Source organism: Rhinolophus sinicus, linkage group LG17 (assembly GCF_036562045.2).
Source record: "Rhinolophus sinicus isolate RSC01 linkage group LG17, ASM3656204v1, whole genome shotgun sequence".
NCBI classification, from domain to species: Eukaryota; Metazoa; Chordata; class Mammalia; order Chiroptera; family Rhinolophidae; genus Rhinolophus; species Rhinolophus sinicus.
The window spans coordinates 15,693,639-15,712,159 of record NC_133766.1 but is presented as its reverse complement, the minus strand read 5'-3'; the positions used below and the strand labels follow the sequence as shown (position 1 = coordinate 15,712,159).

Below are 18,521 nucleotides of genomic sequence, written 5' to 3'. Positions count from 1 at the left end.
CTGGTGGCAGCAGTACTCAGTTCAAAGCGTGGCCTCTTCCCCATGCCTCCAGGTTTAGCACAGGCAGCAAACAATTGCTCATGGCTTTGTACCTCCTACCAGGTAGTCCCCAGCCAATCACAGGCAGTGGGTGACCTGGGCCTGCACCAGAACCCCTTGCAAGAGACCCCAAAACAAACATGGAGGTTGGCTTCAGACCACAGCAGAACACCACCCGATTAGCCCTACAAGTGGCACACGCAAAGGGCGGTCTCAACAAGCACTGGAGCTTGCTGGGGCAAATCCCACTCAGTGGGGTCAGCCCCCCCGCACAGCACCCTATAAGCTGTGGACATGGCCAAACCCCACAAACAAAACAGAAAGAAACTCATAGATAGAGAGAACATATTGATGATTGCCAGATGGGAGGGGGGTTGCAGTTGAGTGAAAAAGGAGAAGGGATTAAGAAGTACAAATTTGTTACACATTAGTCATGAGGATATAGGGTATAGCATAAAAAATACAGTCAGTAATATTGTAATAACTATGTATAGTGTCAGATGGGTTCTAGATTTGTTGGGGTGATAGATGGGAGGGGTTGGTGGGCAGGGTGAAAAAGGTGAAGGGGTTAAGCAGTACAGATTGGTAGCTACAAAATAGTCATGGGGATGTAAAATAAAGCACAGTGAATATAGTCAATAATATTGTAATAACAATGCATACTGTCAGGTGGGTACTAGACTAGTCAGGGGGGTCATTTCTGAAATTATATATGTATGTCTAACCACTGTGCTGTACACTTGAAATTAATATAAAATAAGAATGTCAACTACAATTGAAACATTTAAAGGGGGGGAGGTGAAGGGCAACAAGAGGTCCAAATTTGCAGGTATGAAACAAATAAGTCATGGGGATGTAATATACAGCATAGGGAATATAGTCAATAATATTGTGATAACATGGTACAGTGTCATGGTTGTTGGACTTATCATGGTGATCACTTTTTTAGGTATATAAATGTTGAATAACTGGTGTACACCTGAAACTAATATCATATTGTATGTTAGCTATATTTTAATAAAAACCTTAAATAAAAGAAAAATTGACAAATATGTTTTTAAAAAGCATAAAAGGTTGCAAAACCACTCTGTGTACAAAGAAACTGCTAATAGTAAAAAAAAAAAAAAAAAGGCTAGCTAAATTTATTTTCAATTTTGTCCAATCTGATTGTTTATGGTTCTTATGTGCAAAACTAGGGCAAATTGCCTGTGTCAGCTGCTCTAAGATAATGTGGACCATCACCTTCCAAAAGAAAGTGGAAACGTATTATTATTCTGGTAAATTTCCCTTGATGAAACCCATGTGATTCTGCGCTTCCTTGAACTTATCCAGCTCTGATTTAACTGCTGTGTGTGGCACTGTATCGCATTACAGGTGCTCTTACTTTTAGCTTGTGATAGAATCATAAACTACTTAAAGACAAAGATTTCATCGCCCATCCCTGTCTCCAGGTGAAGTTGCAGGGCTTATTGAATGAATGAATGAACCCGTGAATGAACAATTACCACTTTTTGTTGAGAGGCTCGGTGTCCCAGGCACTGCCCTAAGTGCATGGGAGCCTCACGGTGTCCCTTTGTGATTGCAGGGATGCCTGATTATCCTCTGAAGGTCCTGTCTTTCTTGGTAGCCTTCAAGCTTTGTATCTAATTATCACCGTTGGAAGGTGTAAAATCATGACTCAGAATTCTGGACCTGCTAAGTAACATAGGGATCATGTTCTTTACAGCCAAAGGTACAGATGCAAGGGGATTAAGAGGCCTGTCTAGGGTCACACAGCTGCTTCTCTGCCAAGTGGGGACAGCTTCTCTGCTCTCCTCCCAGAGCGTTCCTTATCATTAGCATCCCTTCCCTTTGAGGACATTTACATCAGTAAATGTCAACATTGTGTGTTATTTATAGTCACATTAATTTTGTACTAACTAATAACTTAATTCTATTAATACATAATAAAGAAATCATATTAAGAAATGTTAATATTAAACTTCTTTCTCCCACAAGCTCATTGTCATTAAACACAAAGACACCACCACCAATTCAGAAAGCCAACATCTTAAAGGCCCTGCAAAGTCCTGTTCTTTGAGTTCCTGGGGTCACCGTGGACTCTCTTCCATAGTTGTTAATTATCCATCTGTCCCCAGCTGGTGGTCCCCACTGCCCTCTATATCCCAAGGCAGGAAGCCCTCTTTGTCTTTCCCGTTGTGGTTTGCATCTGGGGAGGGAGTTGGTTTGCCTGCAGGGAGTTGGACCTACCTGCTCCTTCCTCTTTGCCTCCTCACTATGCTCTTATTTTAGGCCGTGGCTAAAAGCAGATCCTCCCTTGTGCATATCTTGTCATTTCTTTCTCTACCTGCTCTCAGTTATATTTGGCACCGTGTTATTTAACTCTGCAGAACATCTTGGCACAGAACTTGAGCCAAGGGTCTGTGCCACATGCTGAATTAAATCATTAAGTGACACTGTGTCCTTCCTTGTTGGGATGGGGGTGGCGGGAAGGGGGCAGGGAGATACCTTCATTGCCTGAGGAACTTTACTGAGTGCCTGGTGAATGTCAGGCACTGTTCTAGGTCCTGGGGTTATGAGTGTGAACAAAACAGACTAGTTCCTTGATTTTAATGGGGGGAGACAGATACTAAACCAAAAAACTATTAAGTATGTACTATATTAGGTGGTGAGATGTACTGAGAAGAAACATAAAGCAAGGAAAGGGGCGTGAAGGGGCAAGTGCTGATAGGGTATTCATGGCAGTTATCTTGAAAAGGTGACACTGGAGCAGAGACCTGGAGGCGTGAGGGAGGGGGCGATATGGATATCTAGGGGAAGAGGGTGCTAGCCAGGAAATACAGCGTGTGTGTGCTTGGTGTGTTCAAGGAACAACCAGGAGAGAGTGTGGCTGAGGGGTGGGGGGTGACTTCCGTTGTGTGTGGCCTCATAGGTCATCTAAGACGTTGCCTTTTGCTCTGAGATGGGAAGCCATTAGAAGCTTCTGAACTGAGAAATGTCATGACCTGAGTTTTGTTTCACAAGATTGATGGCTCTGGCGGCTCTATTGGTCACAGTTGGCGGGGGTCAGGGGCAGAAGCAGGCATCCAGGTCTAAGGCAGGGCAGTCAGAGGTGTCAGGGCGGCAACACGGTCGGTGGAAGGGTGAGGGTGGTGTGAAGTGATCAGACTCTAGACCTATTCTGAAGACAGAGATGATGGATTTGACAGAGTTGAATGTGGAGTGTGAGGGAGAGAAGGGCAGCAAGGTTTGTGGCCCCAGCATCTGAAAGAATAAACTTGCCATTTTTTGAGGAGGAAAGGCTGAGGGAAGAACAAGACAGTCCCCAATTCCATTGTGAGGAAGAGAGTGTCTGAAGACGCTCATCAGTATACAAACGTGCTTCTCAACTGAAAGATGCTTCCCCCTCCAGCCTTCCTCCCTCTAAGCCTTTACCCCACTTCTCCCAGTTTTCATGTCTCCTTCCACTCTCTCGAGCCCACTGCCAGCAGCCTGTCATCCCTGTCATGCCACCACTCCTGGATTTTATTAGTCAGCGATGACCTCCAGGGTGTCCAGTACGTTCTCAGTCATCCCACACTAACTCTGTCACCAGCGCTGTCACCGTCACTTGCTTCCCACTCCTCATAATACTTTCTTCCATAGTCTCCACAGCAGCGTGGTGTCCTTTTCCCCTCATTGTTTCCCGTCTCAGGTGATGGCACCTCCACCTTTCTAGTAGTGAGCACGTATCTCCGCCCTCCACCTGGGGCATAAAAGCTTCAAGACTTGGCATGGAAAGAAAGACGGTTTTCCTGTTTCATCCAATGAATCTTTCAGAAGGCTGTATTCCTAAGTATTCCCAATAGGTGCCCTCGCCAGACTCTCTGAGGGCCCTGGACAAAGCCCTCATTGGTGTTTTGTTTTCGTCACCTATAAAAGGGGAGTAGCTGCTGTGTACATCAGCCACCAGCTATGTGCCCTGATGTGAGAACAGAGCCAGAACAGAACTGTCAGGGAGCAGAGCCAAATCAATGGCTAAGACCCAAATCGCTCACTCCTGCGATTTGACAACTTCCACAGATCATGGAAAGGTAGATGTGTCGTCTGGAATAATGAGGGGCTGCGGAAAGACATGAGATGCTTGATGAAAAAACACAAAGCGGATTTTCTCATCCTGACAACCTTGGCCAGGCCCGAGTCAAGGTTATACAACCAGATATATCTTAAAGGATGTTTTTATCTCTCGTTTTTGTGAGCGTTGTCATGTTTTCCAAAAGGAAACATATTTCACTTGACCTTAGCTAGGAGGACTTATTGCATCCTCTCTTCTCAAACTTTATTCCAGTATGTGTGTGTGTAATGCATTTTTTTTTTAACCTTCCCAGAAAGAAGATTGGCCCATGCACAAGCTGGAATGTTCTGCCATGGTTGTTTTTGGGGAAAACTGGAATCCCTCAGAGACAGTAAGGCTCACTGCAAGGATTCTGGCCAAACAGGTGAGGAAATGGGATAATGTTCAAGGGCATTTTATTTTATTTTTTTCCTTAAAGGTCAGAAAGATGAGTAACTGACCTATGGTGATTGTCTCTTGTTAATCATTCTTGGACTCCGTTTCCCGTCACATCCACATGGATGGGAGTGGGAACAGCACTGCAGGTGTAAGCTGGTTTGTCACTTGCCCTGTGCAACTAGGATGTCACTTACCCCAGGTCAGGAACATAACCGCAGCTGTTAAATTCTGAGCTCTTTATGAGACAGGATTACATAGAAAAATACGGCCTTTCAAGGCATGTACACCTGACTGAAAATAATTAGCGCGTCCTGGGGAACCAGACAGGCTTGCAAAGCTTTGAGATTTTCCCTCTTTCCTTTCTGACAGAGAGAGTGCACCCCACACTCCGGTGCCGTCCAGTGTTCTGCTCTTCCTGTCTCCTTTCTGCGGGCAAGGAATGGGATGGAACAGCCAGGAAGGCATATGCAAAGGGGTAGAGAAAGAGGATGGAAAAGTAGAAACTGAGGCAAGGGGAAGAGGGTAAAAGGAAGAAGGAAAGAAAGAAATGCCCCTGGTGGGAACGTGATAACCATCAGCAGTTTCCTCCAAAAATGATGCTGGGACCGGCTCTTCTGCCCTTGTTTGCTCCATCCGTAGAGATTGCGTGTGGGGCGCCTGATCTCCAAAGGACCAAACTAAAAAGAGGGGAGGGAAACACCACAGGATTTGTTCATGTGACACAATGAAACAGGCCGCGTGGAGATTAGGAGGCATATGTGTACAGAGGTGCTTGCTAATAATAAGTTGCTGGCGGAGGCTCTGCACCGTAAATCTTCTAAAGCTGAAATTTTATCCACCTCTATACCACCCCACCTTTGAAATATTTCTTTCTTTCCTATTTTTTTTTTTTTTGGCTAAGCCAAATGTGATCGTAATCATTAGCACATACCTGTGCCCAGGCTAAGTTGGGATCCTGGGCCGCTGTAAACAGAAGTAGCACATTTCCAAACTCTGAGCTCACTGTTCCGTTATGTTCAGCTTGGGTCAGGTGCTTGTGGAAATGCCACTGCACCAGCTCAGGGTAACTGAAGGCATTCAAAGGACTGCCTGTGGAGCGAGACCTAGAAATCTGAAGGAGGCTGACTTTTGGATCCTTACAGTTATCTTTAAAGATATGCAGAGTACTTGGTCAGAAGGACAGGGTAGGAGGAAGCGGCGAGACAGGGTGGAGTGTCAGGGTGAAGGACCATCCTGGGACGATTGGGTGACCCGTCCGCTGGTTCCCCCCACCCCCTCCCCACTTTCCCCCCAACTCATTGGTGTTATTTATAGTGTTCAGGTGAAGAATTCAGAAGAAGCGAGTATACTTTCCTGAATGAAAAGCTTTCCCAGGCAAAATGAGCGACTAATCTTATAGAAATGTATCCTGTGAATGGAAGCTTTCTGCTCCCAAAAAAGGACTATTGAAATGTTTTGGCACCAGGAGGGTAGTCTGAATGCCATGATGAGTTTAGACCAGTTTCATTCAACTTTTATTCTAATTACTACTACTACTAATAGTCTATTAAATGAAAAGTTACCTGGCTACCTTTTCATCTCTGTAGGACTTGATGATTAAAAAAACAGACCATTTGTATTCTAGTAGCTTGCAAAGGATTAAGGGAGACGGGCTGCCCAACTACCAAGGGGAAGCTTACCATGTTAACTAGGGAGGTGAGAGCGCTCTGCTAGACCACCTGTATCCCCAAATTGAATAGCCAGATTACAAAGACACGCCTAGGGCCAGCTCTTGAGCTCTGCTTTTGAACTCTTGTCAACACCAAGTTTATTCATGTTCTCAAAGCCTGGCGGGTTTACTATTGTTAGCTCCTCTTGGGGTGTCTAGAACAAAGCCAGCAACACGTTTAAAGTGAATCTGGGCTCACGGATACAACCAGAAGTGCTCTTTTTGAAACACCGTGATCATTTTAGCCTATGCTTAAAGAAAGTGTGAAATGGATGGGGGGTAGGATTTTGTTCCTTTTAGAAGGAGAAATAATAAATAGGATGGTTCATCTGTAGACTCAGTCCTTTTAAGTCAGGGTCCTAAAAAGTTGTTTTCGAGCCACTGTTCTTTCCCATAACAAGCATTTTTGAGCCTACTGTGTGCATAGCATTATTGGGGTGTTAGGAATGCTACAGATATTTTAAAAAGCTTTTGAAAGGAGTCTTTGGATTTAGGTGTTGGGCAAATACTCTTAGAGCCCAAATGGCAGACAACTTGGATAGCTTTCTTTATTGTATTGAGAATTATTTGCTTTTTCTTCTTGTGGATGTAAAAGTGAACCCACTCCGTTTTGCCCTGGTTGTTAAAATCTGTATCTGTGTGATTTCTTCCCCAATTACTAGAAAAGCCACCCAGAGAGAACACCTTCAGAGAAATTGTTAGCTGTGAAGGAGTTTGAATCACGTAAGTCTTTCTGTGACCGGCTAGGAGGTATTTTAGCTCCCTGTTTAATGTGGATGAGGCAGGATTGAAGACAAGAAACGATAGTTTGTCTTCTTAGTACTGCTGGTGATTTTATAATTATTAGCTTTTATTTTGACTTATGTGCTGTTTTGAAAAATGACTATAACTTTCCCCCCCTGAGTTGACAGGATCACTAGGAAATAATTAAGGGGAAGTAGGAACTTGCAAGATGAATTATTACATCCCGAGCTATCTCCTGCTGGCTGTACTGGCATGCTGAATATTTTTGGATCTTTGCTGAATTGCAGTCCTGTAAACAGCTGATGTCCTTACTGAAAGGCATTAAATCAGGGGCTGTCCGGTTTCTTGACCATGACACAGATTCCAGGGCCAACGGGGGGGCCCTTGCCTGGACTGAGGCTAGTTATATTAGTCATCGCCACTCATCCCTAACCTCATCGCTAATGATCAGTTGACATTTCATGTCCTGAGTGACTTCCAGTTGTCAAAGGAAGCAAAGAAAGAAATAGCATGCGTTTCTTCCGCTGGGTTTATCAGTTAGACCAAGGGATGAGGTAGAACATTTTCTGGGGGCTCCACATAATTTTTTTCCCCTTTCCTCCATGCCATTTACAGTAAGAAAAGGGTGTAGCTAGATATTCACATGGTTTTCCACATGGTGAATAATGGTTTGTTCATCCACAGATCTGGATAAATTAGACAATGAGAAGAAGAATTTGATTCAGAGTGACATTTCTGCTCTCCATCACTTTTACTCCAAGCACCTCGAATTTCCCGACCACGAGAGCCTGTTCGCTCTCTTTGCACAGGTAAGAACGCAGCATCTGACGACACTTCATCTAGCCTTTCCCTGCCAGAGCCCCCTCCGCTCCGTGCACACTCTGTGAAGGTGAATGAACAGAAACAGAACGATGGCATCTACTTGAGGACAAGGTTCTTGGACCCTGTTTTGCATAGCCTTGCTAGGTGACCTTGAGCAGATGGCCGGGGGTCCTCTCTGTGCTGGCCCTTGTTGATGGGTGGAGCACAGGAAATGTGCCCTCCCTCTGCTTCTTGCCACAGAAGGAGTTTATGAAAACAGAGGAGTTGCCAGTGCCCCAGGTCTATGGCATACTGGAAGCTCTTCAGAAAGAAAAGACCACTTGAAGTTTCTCTATTAGATTTTACTTTTCTTCTCTTATACCTTCCATTCCAACAGTAGTGTTTTTTTCTATTCCTACCAACACTGTGTTGATAAAACACAGGCAAATACAGATATCCCTGAGAGGGTGGCCCTTTCTGACGACCCCAGGAAGGACAGTCACCACAATGAGGGCATGGGTCTAGCTGAAGGAAGTCTTACCTGACAGTTGCTATGAAATCTGCTTTAGAGAAGCCTACGTTTACCAAAATCAGACATAGTAAAAAATTAGAGAGCTACTAGACAAGAGCAACTTATAAGTGATTAAAGAAGTGGAAACCAGCCACGAGGGAAAGGCTAAGGCTGGGACGCGGTTACGACAGGAGAAGAAGGTGCAGCTGGCACCCTTAGGCTTCCTGTTATTGCAAGGATGGCTCTTCCTGGCATGACTTGCTAGATCAGGTTTCTCTCCCTAATACACTTGCATTTTCTCCTATAAGCTGAACATGTAGTTGAAGGTGACCTTCCCAGAGACAGAAATACTGAAATTCTGTTCCATGGGTGCCAGTAGCCACATTCCCCTGCCAGAACCTTCAGTCTCTACATACGCTCGTATATAAAGAGCCTGGAGAGACACTTACACCTTGTCTTAGAACAAATTAAGCATCCCCTATGTACCCTTTGACCAGTAATTTCATTTCCAGGAATCTATCCTAAGGAAATGATCAGGGATTATGGATAGAGATACACATGCAAATAGTTTATTGTGGAGTTCTCTTTAAAACCAAAAAAAAAAAAAGGAAGGAAATACTATAAATGGCCACCGGTAAGAGTTTGATTAATAAGTTATAGCATATAATATGTTATATTTCAAAGAAAGACATGGAAAATGATGAAATGATGATGTAACAGTAAGTGTAAAAGCAGGATAAAAAATGTGTATAATATGAAAATATACCTGCATCTATAAAAAAGGATTAATAGAAGTTCACGGATGGTAATCTCCTGAGTTGTGGAAAATTTTTACTTTTATTGTTGGATGATTTTCTAGATTTTTTACAATGAACATGTGTCACTTAAGAAAATACTAAAAAGAAGAAAAAGATAAAAAATAAATACCCATTATGCTTCCACTTTAAAAATTATACATATAAAGAAAGAAGTGAGTCTTCATCATTTCTCCAATCCACTTGAACCTCCCATGAGAATGACTATCAACAGTTTGATGAATTCCTTGATAAATAGATATATTTCTATTGTGTGGCTGTCAATCAGAAAGAAAGAAAAAGTTGTTCTTTGTAAAAGAAAAAATGGGTTCAAGTTATGAGTGTTAAAGTAATAGTAATGAAAACGTTCCTGATTTTCATATCATCCCGATTTACAACACACTTTCCTAAGCATCCTCAACTGGGTTTCGGTAACTGGAAAGTTGAGAAATTGACTTCTCTTACATTTTTTTTTTTTTTTAAACTAGATACATGACTTCTTTTTCTGGGTTAGATGAGTCATGGTTATATGAGAAAGCAGGAGAGATGAAATAAATTTAAGGTATCTTTTCTTCACTTCCAGCTGTGAAAAGAAGATAACTTTTCCACCAAGTCAGTAATGCATGCTGCGAGGACTTCTCAGTGTTGGCATAGTAAATATGGCACCATATTTTCATAATATGATCTTACAAGCAGAAGTATATTTGTGGTGAAAATGACTTAGTCTTTGAAATTTGAACCGACTCAGAAAATCCAGGAGATAGATACAAGTGTGTGTGTGTGTGTGTGTGTGTGTGTGTGTGTGTGAAGGTGCCAAAAACTATACACATTTTAAGAAAGGAAAACTATATTAAAATTGTAATAATATACACCAATAACAAAAGATGAATACAAGTCACATTTGACTTCTGCAATTACAAGAGGTGCTCAAAGTGGTTACCATCAGTGTCCAGACACTTCTGATTATGGCGAACTACTGCTTGAGCAACATTGACCAAATTGTCCACTTCTATACATTTTTTGGCACCCTGGTGTATATATGTATATATGTATTAATATATGTATATATGTGTATATGTATGTGTATATAGATATGTGACAAATTTATTTTGTCCTCGGTTTATATAAGACCGAGTCTTATATAATACAATATAATATAATATAATATAATATAATATAATATAATATAATATAATATAATACTGGGTCTTATATTAATTTGTGCTCCAAAAGATCCATTAGAACTGATTGTCCGGCTAGGTCTTATTTTCGGGGAAATATAGTATATACATACACACACATATGTAACTATAGATAATTAATTCCCTTATAGACTTTATATTTATCAAATCTTAATATCCATTCTGAGATTGTGTGTGTACATGCAAGTACACACACACACACACACACACACACACACACGCACGCCCATATCTTTTTTCATATGTAAATTTGAAAAAGAACATTCAGTATCCCCCAAGAAAACTCTAAGGTAAAAATGAAAAGTGCTGTTCCAGCCCCACGTCCCGCCCGTGGGTCCCCAGCTGCATGTCTGTGCTCCAGTGTCCATGCTGCAGCCTCTGAGCCCCACCCTCTCTGATCCATGGGAGGGTGTTGTGGGTTAACGTGTGGCCCAGCAGCAGCTGGCGGCAGAGGTGACTGCGTTCCTTCGACAGCACTGAGGTGCATTTTAATCACTGGGAACATATGCATGGTCAGGGAATGTATTTTTGGTGTGCAGCCTACATCTAGTCTAAATGCTAATTATGAGAATGGCTTTAGCTAGGCACTTACGCCTGATTTGATGTGGAAAAAAAGGACTATGGCCCATGCATCTTTCTTAACACGCAAGTTCACTTTTCTTCTCTAGGGATATTTCTGAAGGGAGGGAAAGCTGACAGGCAAATTGCTATGTAATTTGGCTTAACCACTATCACTGCCTGCAAGAAAGGAACAGGGATGACACTTATGCTGATCGGAGACTCTGCTTATGAAGAAACACTCACTCTTGCACAGTAAGAGGAGGGCAGAGGGAACAAAGCGACCAGTGGTCTTAGAACATTCAAGCCTGAAGGGATTTGTAGTCATAGATGGGCCCAGTTGGGCTCCATGCAGAGAAAGAGACAAAGGAGCAAGTCTCCCACCCCTCAGAGTTAGTCAGGAGCTGTCTGTCCCTGGATCAGCTTTGGAAATTGTTGCTGAATTCTCTCACTCACTCTGTAAACATTTGCTGTCATTTTGTGGGTACCAGCCTCTGCCGAGGCATGCTAGATCCAGTCTGAGGCTGTACATAGATCACTCAGTACCTAGTAAGTTGCAGGACACATTATTCATGCCTCAGCAAATTCTGTTGAATGAATGAAAGCCCTAATTAAACTCTTACCTAATGTTGACTGATGGTCATTGGTTCGTGGTATTTGGTTAATGTCCTGATGACAGAACAGGTTAGTGTACTTGAAGTTGGCACACAAGAAAAGAGTATGCTCAGGCTTCCATGCAGAAATGCCCAATATCTCAGGATTTAAAGGCTATGTATTTGTCTACTAACACGCAGTAACCTGCTTTTAGGCTAAAAATTGTAAATACTGATTGCAAATATGTTGAATTGGAAAAACAGTAAGTCAAACCCATCATAGTCTTTACTTCTCTGTGTACCGAGATTTCCAAGCCTTTGATACTGACCCTTTCATTTTAAGTAAAATTGCCACATTAACATTCATAGAGCAGAACAATTTCAACCAAATATGGTATCCGTATCGGTTGAAGAAACACTGTTGTGTTTCTGACAGCTTTGCCGTCAGAATGTCTAGTTTGAATTCTGACTCCTATTCTCCCACTCATTACTTATGTTCCTTGAACACGTTATTTAATCTTTGACCTCTCTGAGCCTCAGTTCCCACATCTGTAAAATGGGTTATGCCAGAGTAGTGCTGCAGACGGATGAGGGGGTAAATATGTAGCACCTAGCACAGTGCCTGGTCCAGAGTAAGTGCTCAGGATAGACTAGTTTCCAAAAGCACATTCATTGACCTGAAATGGACCAGTGCAGTGTCTCCAGTGTGGAAGGATGTGGTCCCAGCCCACAGGGTCAAATCCTTTGGCATGCATGCCTCACAGACAGCCTTCCTAGCAGCTTGGGAAGAGCAGCGGTCTCAGCCTTTGCTGTTGGCCTTGGACAAATCACTGCTCCGCTCTGACCTCAGCTTCAACATCTCAAAAGAAGAGACTGAGTCCCCTTGCCAGCTCTGAAACTTCAGATACAAATGAAAGCACCCATCGCACTGTCTCCCAATAGACTGGGTGTTCCTGAGGGCACAGAGTTGTGCCTGTTCTTCCTTCTATGCACAGTGCCCAGCACACAACGGTTCTCAATGAATGAATGTCTGTGAAAAGAATGAATTTATGGAACAATATAAAGTCGGGGATGTACATTCCTGAGTTTTAGCCTGCTACCTCTAAGCTAAACTTCCAGAATGGTGAGAGTTGCCCTTGGTATTTTTCAACATAACATCCTCTTTTCAAGGATGAGACAGTGGCCAGTGGTTGATCTGGTTGAGACATGAAAGGAAAGTCTCACTCAGTTCCTTAGCTTCAGGCCCCTCTGCCTCTCAAGGGGATAGATAGCAGTTAGATCAGCTGTGTAAGAGCTTTCCTATTTACCACCTCACCTTATGAGATAGCTATGAGATTAAGGGACTTCTAATGGGAACAAATCAAGGACAGAAGGACTCAGTGATGGGTTCAAGATCACGCAACAGACCTGTGGTATAGCGGGGATCAGACTCCAGGTGTGCTAAGTCCCAAGCAAATATGCGATCTTTAGTCCTTGGACCTTTGTGGTCTGTGCCGTTTTTGGCCACCGAGTGTAAGTGGGTAGGTAGGCTAGTCTAAGGGTGCTTCCCCCTGACATTGCTGCTTTTGTATTTGTTTATACATGAGGCTGATGGGTAAATTTTGTCTGAACGAAGGATATCTAGGCCAAAAGAAAGGTTTCAAAATCACTAAACCAGAACCTCTTCCCAGTTAATTTGTTGAAGGTCAAAAATTACAGAAATGATTTCTATCCAGACAGAAGCTTCAGCTGGTTCTTTTTTCTTTCTTTGTCCCCCTTTCTCACCGCAGGTTAACTGTAATGGCTTCACAATTGAAGATGAAGAACTTTCTCATCTGGGATCAGCAATATTTCCTGAGTAGGCTGAGTTTGACCTCATTTCTTTTCTTTTTTCTTTTTTTTTTTTTTTACTTACTTAACACTAACTTGATTTATTTTTCATTTTTAAATAACCTACCTGACTGCATGTGGCAGACACAAAACTCCAAGCAAATTAAGTATAATGTTTTAATTCTGCCAGATTTCAGACTATTTTCCCTACATTTAAGGATCCGACGGTAGTAGGTAAGAGGACAGTTACTTGTTAAGTCCTGCTAGGTAGAGAGCAGTTATTAAAGGATATTTTATAGTGTGCCATGCTGAGCAATGTACTTTTTTTATATCTGTGGTTATGGAAATCTTTGGGCTTCTTCCACTCAAAGTGAAACATTAATTGCCAACCAATAATTGGCCATAGGCTGATGTACAGAATATAGGCGCTTCTTATCCATCTGGACTTTTTGAAAAACATCGGTTTAGAAACAGCAGTTTGGAGGGAGAATATGCTAAAGTAGTAAACTAGGGGGAAATTTCAAAGAACTTTAGGATTTTACTTTACTTCAGGGATACTCAAGTGATTCAAGAAAGGCTGCCAGTTGACAAGTGTACGTCTTCACAGCTCCAACTCTCTTGGATTGCCAAGGATGGCTTTATGGTTGTCTGCTTGATGGAATGAGTCCTTTCAAGATGCTCCAGTCCCCTGAAATCAAGCCCTTGCTTTACGGATGGAGCCTTCCTGCACCCCCTGTCTGAATTAATCCACACTGTAGATTAGTTCTGTCTAAAGTGATGTTGCTTCATATTTACTACAGGAGTCTTTGGCTTTAGGTGGAAGCAATTTCGGGAAACCCTTATCTCCCACGCATTAGCATGGATGATGTATGATTCCCCTGTCTGTTGCTGCCCAGCTCTGCATCATACGGGTCCAAAAGATAAAGAATCTGCATAGATCCAGGTCTCCTGCACAGCTGTCACAGGCTTTCCTGAACCACAGAAACAAAACGTTTATTCACATAATAAGACTGTCCCTGTGGCCAAAATGGTGTCTCATCACCTGCGGTTTGAATTCCGATAGTGAGGAAAGAAGTGTTTTGGGGAGAAGCTCTTTTGGACGTTTGCCCTTAGGAAAAGGAAGGAGAGAAAGAGAAAGGCCATTAGACTCTCTTCAGAAGGCTGGTCTTGACAACTTCAGACCTGAAATAAACTCGGGACTGTCTCTGCTCTCAGCATCGTAAAGACTAAACGCAGGTTAAGGGTGGTGTTGTCTGCAGTTTCACCCTTTTCAGTGATTGCTAAGAAAATGATGATGCCAAGAGCAGCTGTAGGTTGTTTTTGCCTTAGTCGATTCCCCCCCACCCCCCGTTTCATTAAAAAGAATCTAGGTGTCTGTCTTGAAATGGATTACTTAATACTTCATCCACAAGATGTTTCTAGAAATCTGCTTTTGACTTTTGGTGCATTTGTTGATCAGCTTTCCTAGGGCTTGATTGCCTGTGTGCCACTTGCCAGGAAGCTGTGGGGCTGTGATGCATGGTGGTGGTGACCCTCCCCAAGGACAAGACAGGGCAGTTGCTACCTGCTATCCCAGGCTCAAGGCCAACCACAAACTTCACCCAGACCTTTAGCAACTGGGCAGTGGAGGAGGGCTGCTCCCTCGTACTCGGCAAACCTGGGCAGCTCATCCTTGTCAGGCCCCACAACTCCTTTGCTTTTTGGGGGGCAAATGGGAGAGGGGTTTTGATCGCTGAGGGTTCAGACAAGTGACACTGGCCAGCAGAGCAATGATACATGTGGATGTGAGTGCCCAGATGAGCCCCAGTTTCCAGGCAGTTTTAATTGGGGGAAAAATTCCTTTGGGCTGAAATCATATCGGCATTGTGATTTCAAAGGCAGCATTTTCAGAGATCAAGCATTTTTCCCCTGTAGTTTAGAAATTTCTGTTCTCAGAACTTTGACCTTGATATAATCAGAAAGCTCAAAGCCCCTCGCTTAGGCGAATCTCTCTGTCCTCTCCGTCCCTGAAAAGCAGACACTGAGCAGCAGGAGCAGTAGTGTCCCAATTTTCCAGATGAGGAAATTGAGGTGCAGAGAGACTCAGATGGGCTTCTCCAGGACTCTCGGGGGATCACAAGCGCTCATTTAGGAAGCTGGCATCTCCCCCAGTGGCGATTGCTCGGCATCTGAAGAAAACATGTTGGAAATAATCCACTAATATAAAAAGTGGCTTGGAATATGACAACCATTTGTCTTGAACAGTGTATAGTAAGTAGCAGTTCCCTGTAGGTGTTGGGAAAGGATTTTTGTGGGATTTGCTATTGTTGCCATTTTTATTGTGTGGGTTTGTTTTTTGTTTGTTTCTTTTTGGTTTTTGTGGGGTTTTTGTGTTGTTTTTGTTTTTTGGTTTTTTGGTTTTGGTTTTGGCCAAAAATAGATGTCACTATTTTGAATGGCAGATTTCACTTTTCAATATTGTGAAAGTTTAAGATTAGATATGATTGTAAATGCATGCAGAGGGACCACTTAGAATGTGATGTCCAGCTATTGATTTTTTCGTTAATATCCTGCAAAGATCAAGTTCCAGTAAGTAAGTAGCAAGTAAGCAGCCAAGGATTATCTAGACTGTCTGTCTGCCTTATTGAGAAAATTGGGTTTTCTCTTTTGATTGACAGCGTTGCGTTGATGAATCATAGTTGTTGCCCCAATGTCATTGTGACCTACAAGGGGACCCTGGCAGAAGTAAGAGCGGTACAGGAAATCAACCTAGGAGAGGAGGTGAGTGCCTGGTCACGAGTGCCTGGGCCTGTGTACTTCATGCAGCTGTTTTGAAAAGCAGTGGAGAAAAATCACTGGACGAGACAGGCTGTGAATGACTCCAGCAGTTACACTGTATCCATCCCCAGGGCCTGCAGGGTTCATGATCAGATTTATGACTTGTGGCTTCGAGTCCCACACTTCTGGCTTCCATTTGGTGCTCTCCATTTCCATCCAAGACAAAATAGGAAAGGATAAATTCCAGTTAAATTCCTCACAAAGGTTTATAGAGATTTATGGGGGAAGGCGACTGCCAAAATAACCAGAATGAAATTTTGGATTTTCTTTAGCGTCTGAGTATTCCAATTGCCAAACAATGGCGTTTGAGCTTGTTTGTTTTTTGATTAGTGAATTTTGGCATTCTCCCCCCAGAAGGTCAAAAGCTTTGTTATCTAAAAGAAAAAACGCAACCCAGCAGTGGCTAAGGAGTTACGACTCCAAATGATACATCAGCACTTTGTGTTGTATCAATCCCATATCTGAATTTCGGAGAGTTCCCTTTTTAGGAACGTAATTCATATGGCCTGTTGCACACACAGATGGGCATGTAGAGGCAGCCTGTAGCCAAAAGGCACTGTTAGCTCCCCTCCTTAACTTAGGGACGTGGAGAAAACCAGGTGTTCTGTCACCTGCTCACTGGTTCCCTTTTCCCTTCCTGAGCTGTGACTCCATGACTACCTTATGAGACGTCTGACCTGGAAAAGGCTGGCCTAGCAAATCATTAGATGTAGGCTATATGTTCTTAAGTAAATAATAAAAAAATAAAATTATTAGGATTTATGACACACTTCAGATTTGAGTTTAGTGATCTTTACTGCTGTTTTAGGGGACATGTCTGGATTTTAAATTTTAAATACAACAATCAGTGTGCTACATGGTGAGGGCCTTGGTTTCTCCGGAAGCTGTTAACTAACCCACAGCTGAACTGAGACCTGATTGTATTATACTTCCTACCCCTTTGCTAAGTTCATCGTGACAAGGGTGTGCTGTTTGGGGTCGGAGTGTCACAGACAATTGCAGTCAGTGAGAATGGAGCTCCTGTGGGCTCACTGGTGACAAGTGCAGGACGTCAGTCACCCAGACTGGCTCTGACTGGGCCTGGAGCAGTGACACTGAGCGGCCTTTGTCGCCATCTTCTGGGCTCCTCTGTTTGTTGCACTTTGTGACCATCAGTCACTTCCCAGCAATGAGGCAGGAGGCTCCTGTCGGTTTGCCCTTGGCCTCTCACAAATCTGAAATGCAGTAACCTCACTTTGAGGAAGTCACTGCTTTGGGGGTGACTTGCCCTTCAAGGAGGACAAAGCCCTTTCCTCAGGGCGTCGAGGAGCCGTGAGGTCTCCATTACTGCCCTCTGGGGTGGGGAGAGCTTGGCGGCCCCTTCAAGTGCCCCCCTGCCTGCCTGCCAGTGCCTGAGGTTCCTGGCACGCTGATGGCTTTGTGACATCCATCTGTTCAGTCAGACATTTGCCGGATGGTGTGGGATGAGGCAGCAAGTGCCGTCCCAGTGAGTAGATAATGGACGGTTAAATGCCGGTCTCCTCCATATGCTCCGAGTCTCAGTTACAGACCCCGTTAGAAAAAAGGAAGGACGGGAGACCCCGATGAGCCCAAAGGTAAGACTTTTCTGAGTTCCCTGGCCCAGCTGGGTAAGGCAGCAGCATGCTGGTGTCAGAAGCTGTGTCTGCCCGCCGCTGACTTGCCCCAGCCTGCCTAGCTGAGCTTCTTGCTCCACTGCCAGCAGATGGAAGGAGAAAGGAAAGGGGAACAGACCAGTATGTGTGTGTTCATGTGCCCCTTCCACCCAGCCAGCAATGCATCTGAGCCATCCCAGCCTGTGAAAAGAAAAGAGGCTAACTAAAGGCCAGGCAGGGACAGCCCACAGCCAGCCCCACCGAGGAGGGGGGGCTTTGCTTCTGTCCGAGAAACAAGGTATTACTGCTGGGACAAACCCCAGCTTGCTCTCTTTGGGGAGGATGGAGGTGGGGGTGCGCTCAACATTCCAATGTCCTGTTTGAGGGACTCCTTGATTCTATAGAAGCCCTTTCTCTCCACCACAAGCAGCTGGACAACACTAGGGGGCGCTGCGTTGGGGAGACTCGGTGTGTGAATCAACAGCAAGGACACCACCGTGAATGTTGGCAGGGCCAGAGGGAGGTAAGGAGCGAGCTAACCTGTAGCAGGCTGCATTGTCAACGTTTCGCATCCCCTTAGGTTTTTACCAGCTACATTGACCTCCTGTACCCAACGGAAGATAGGAATGACCGGTTAAGAGATTCCTATTTCTTTACGTGTGAATGCCAGGAGTGTACCACCAAAGACAAGGTAAGCTCCCTGGGCCGGCAAAGGTCCTGACCGTACTCTGTATCTCAGGACATCTCTTCCAAGCCAGCATCCCTGTCTGACTTGGGGTGTCTCTTCCTATGGTGTTGTTGACCCTGTAAACCCGCCTTACTAAGACAGCCGGAGGGAAT

General features: G+C 43.8%; 1 protein-coding gene and 1 long non-coding RNA gene across 2 annotated transcripts in view; one reads left to right on the top strand and one right to left on the bottom strand.

The window, feature by feature from the left end:
* Window positions 1–18,521, bottom strand: part of LOC141569391 (uncharacterized) — a 38,118-nt gene that overhangs the window by 12,551 nt on the left and 7,046 nt on the right. The window lies entirely within an intron of this gene.
* The window catches only part of SMYD2 (SET and MYND domain containing 2), a 50,551-nt gene that overhangs the window by 25,461 nt on the left and 6,569 nt on the right, over window positions 1–18,521 (top strand). The window contains exons 3-8 of the mRNA XM_019738078.2: window positions 4,407–4,517; window positions 6,902–6,962; window positions 7,668–7,792; window positions 13,212–13,279; window positions 15,909–16,011; window positions 18,262–18,372. Of these exons, the coding sequence (XP_019593637.1) occupies window positions 4,407–4,517; window positions 6,902–6,962; window positions 7,668–7,792; window positions 13,212–13,279; window positions 15,909–16,011; window positions 18,262–18,372 (579 nt within the window). The remainder of the gene's footprint in view (window positions 1–4,406; window positions 4,518–6,901; window positions 6,963–7,667; window positions 7,793–13,211; window positions 13,280–15,908; window positions 16,012–18,261; window positions 18,373–18,521) is intronic.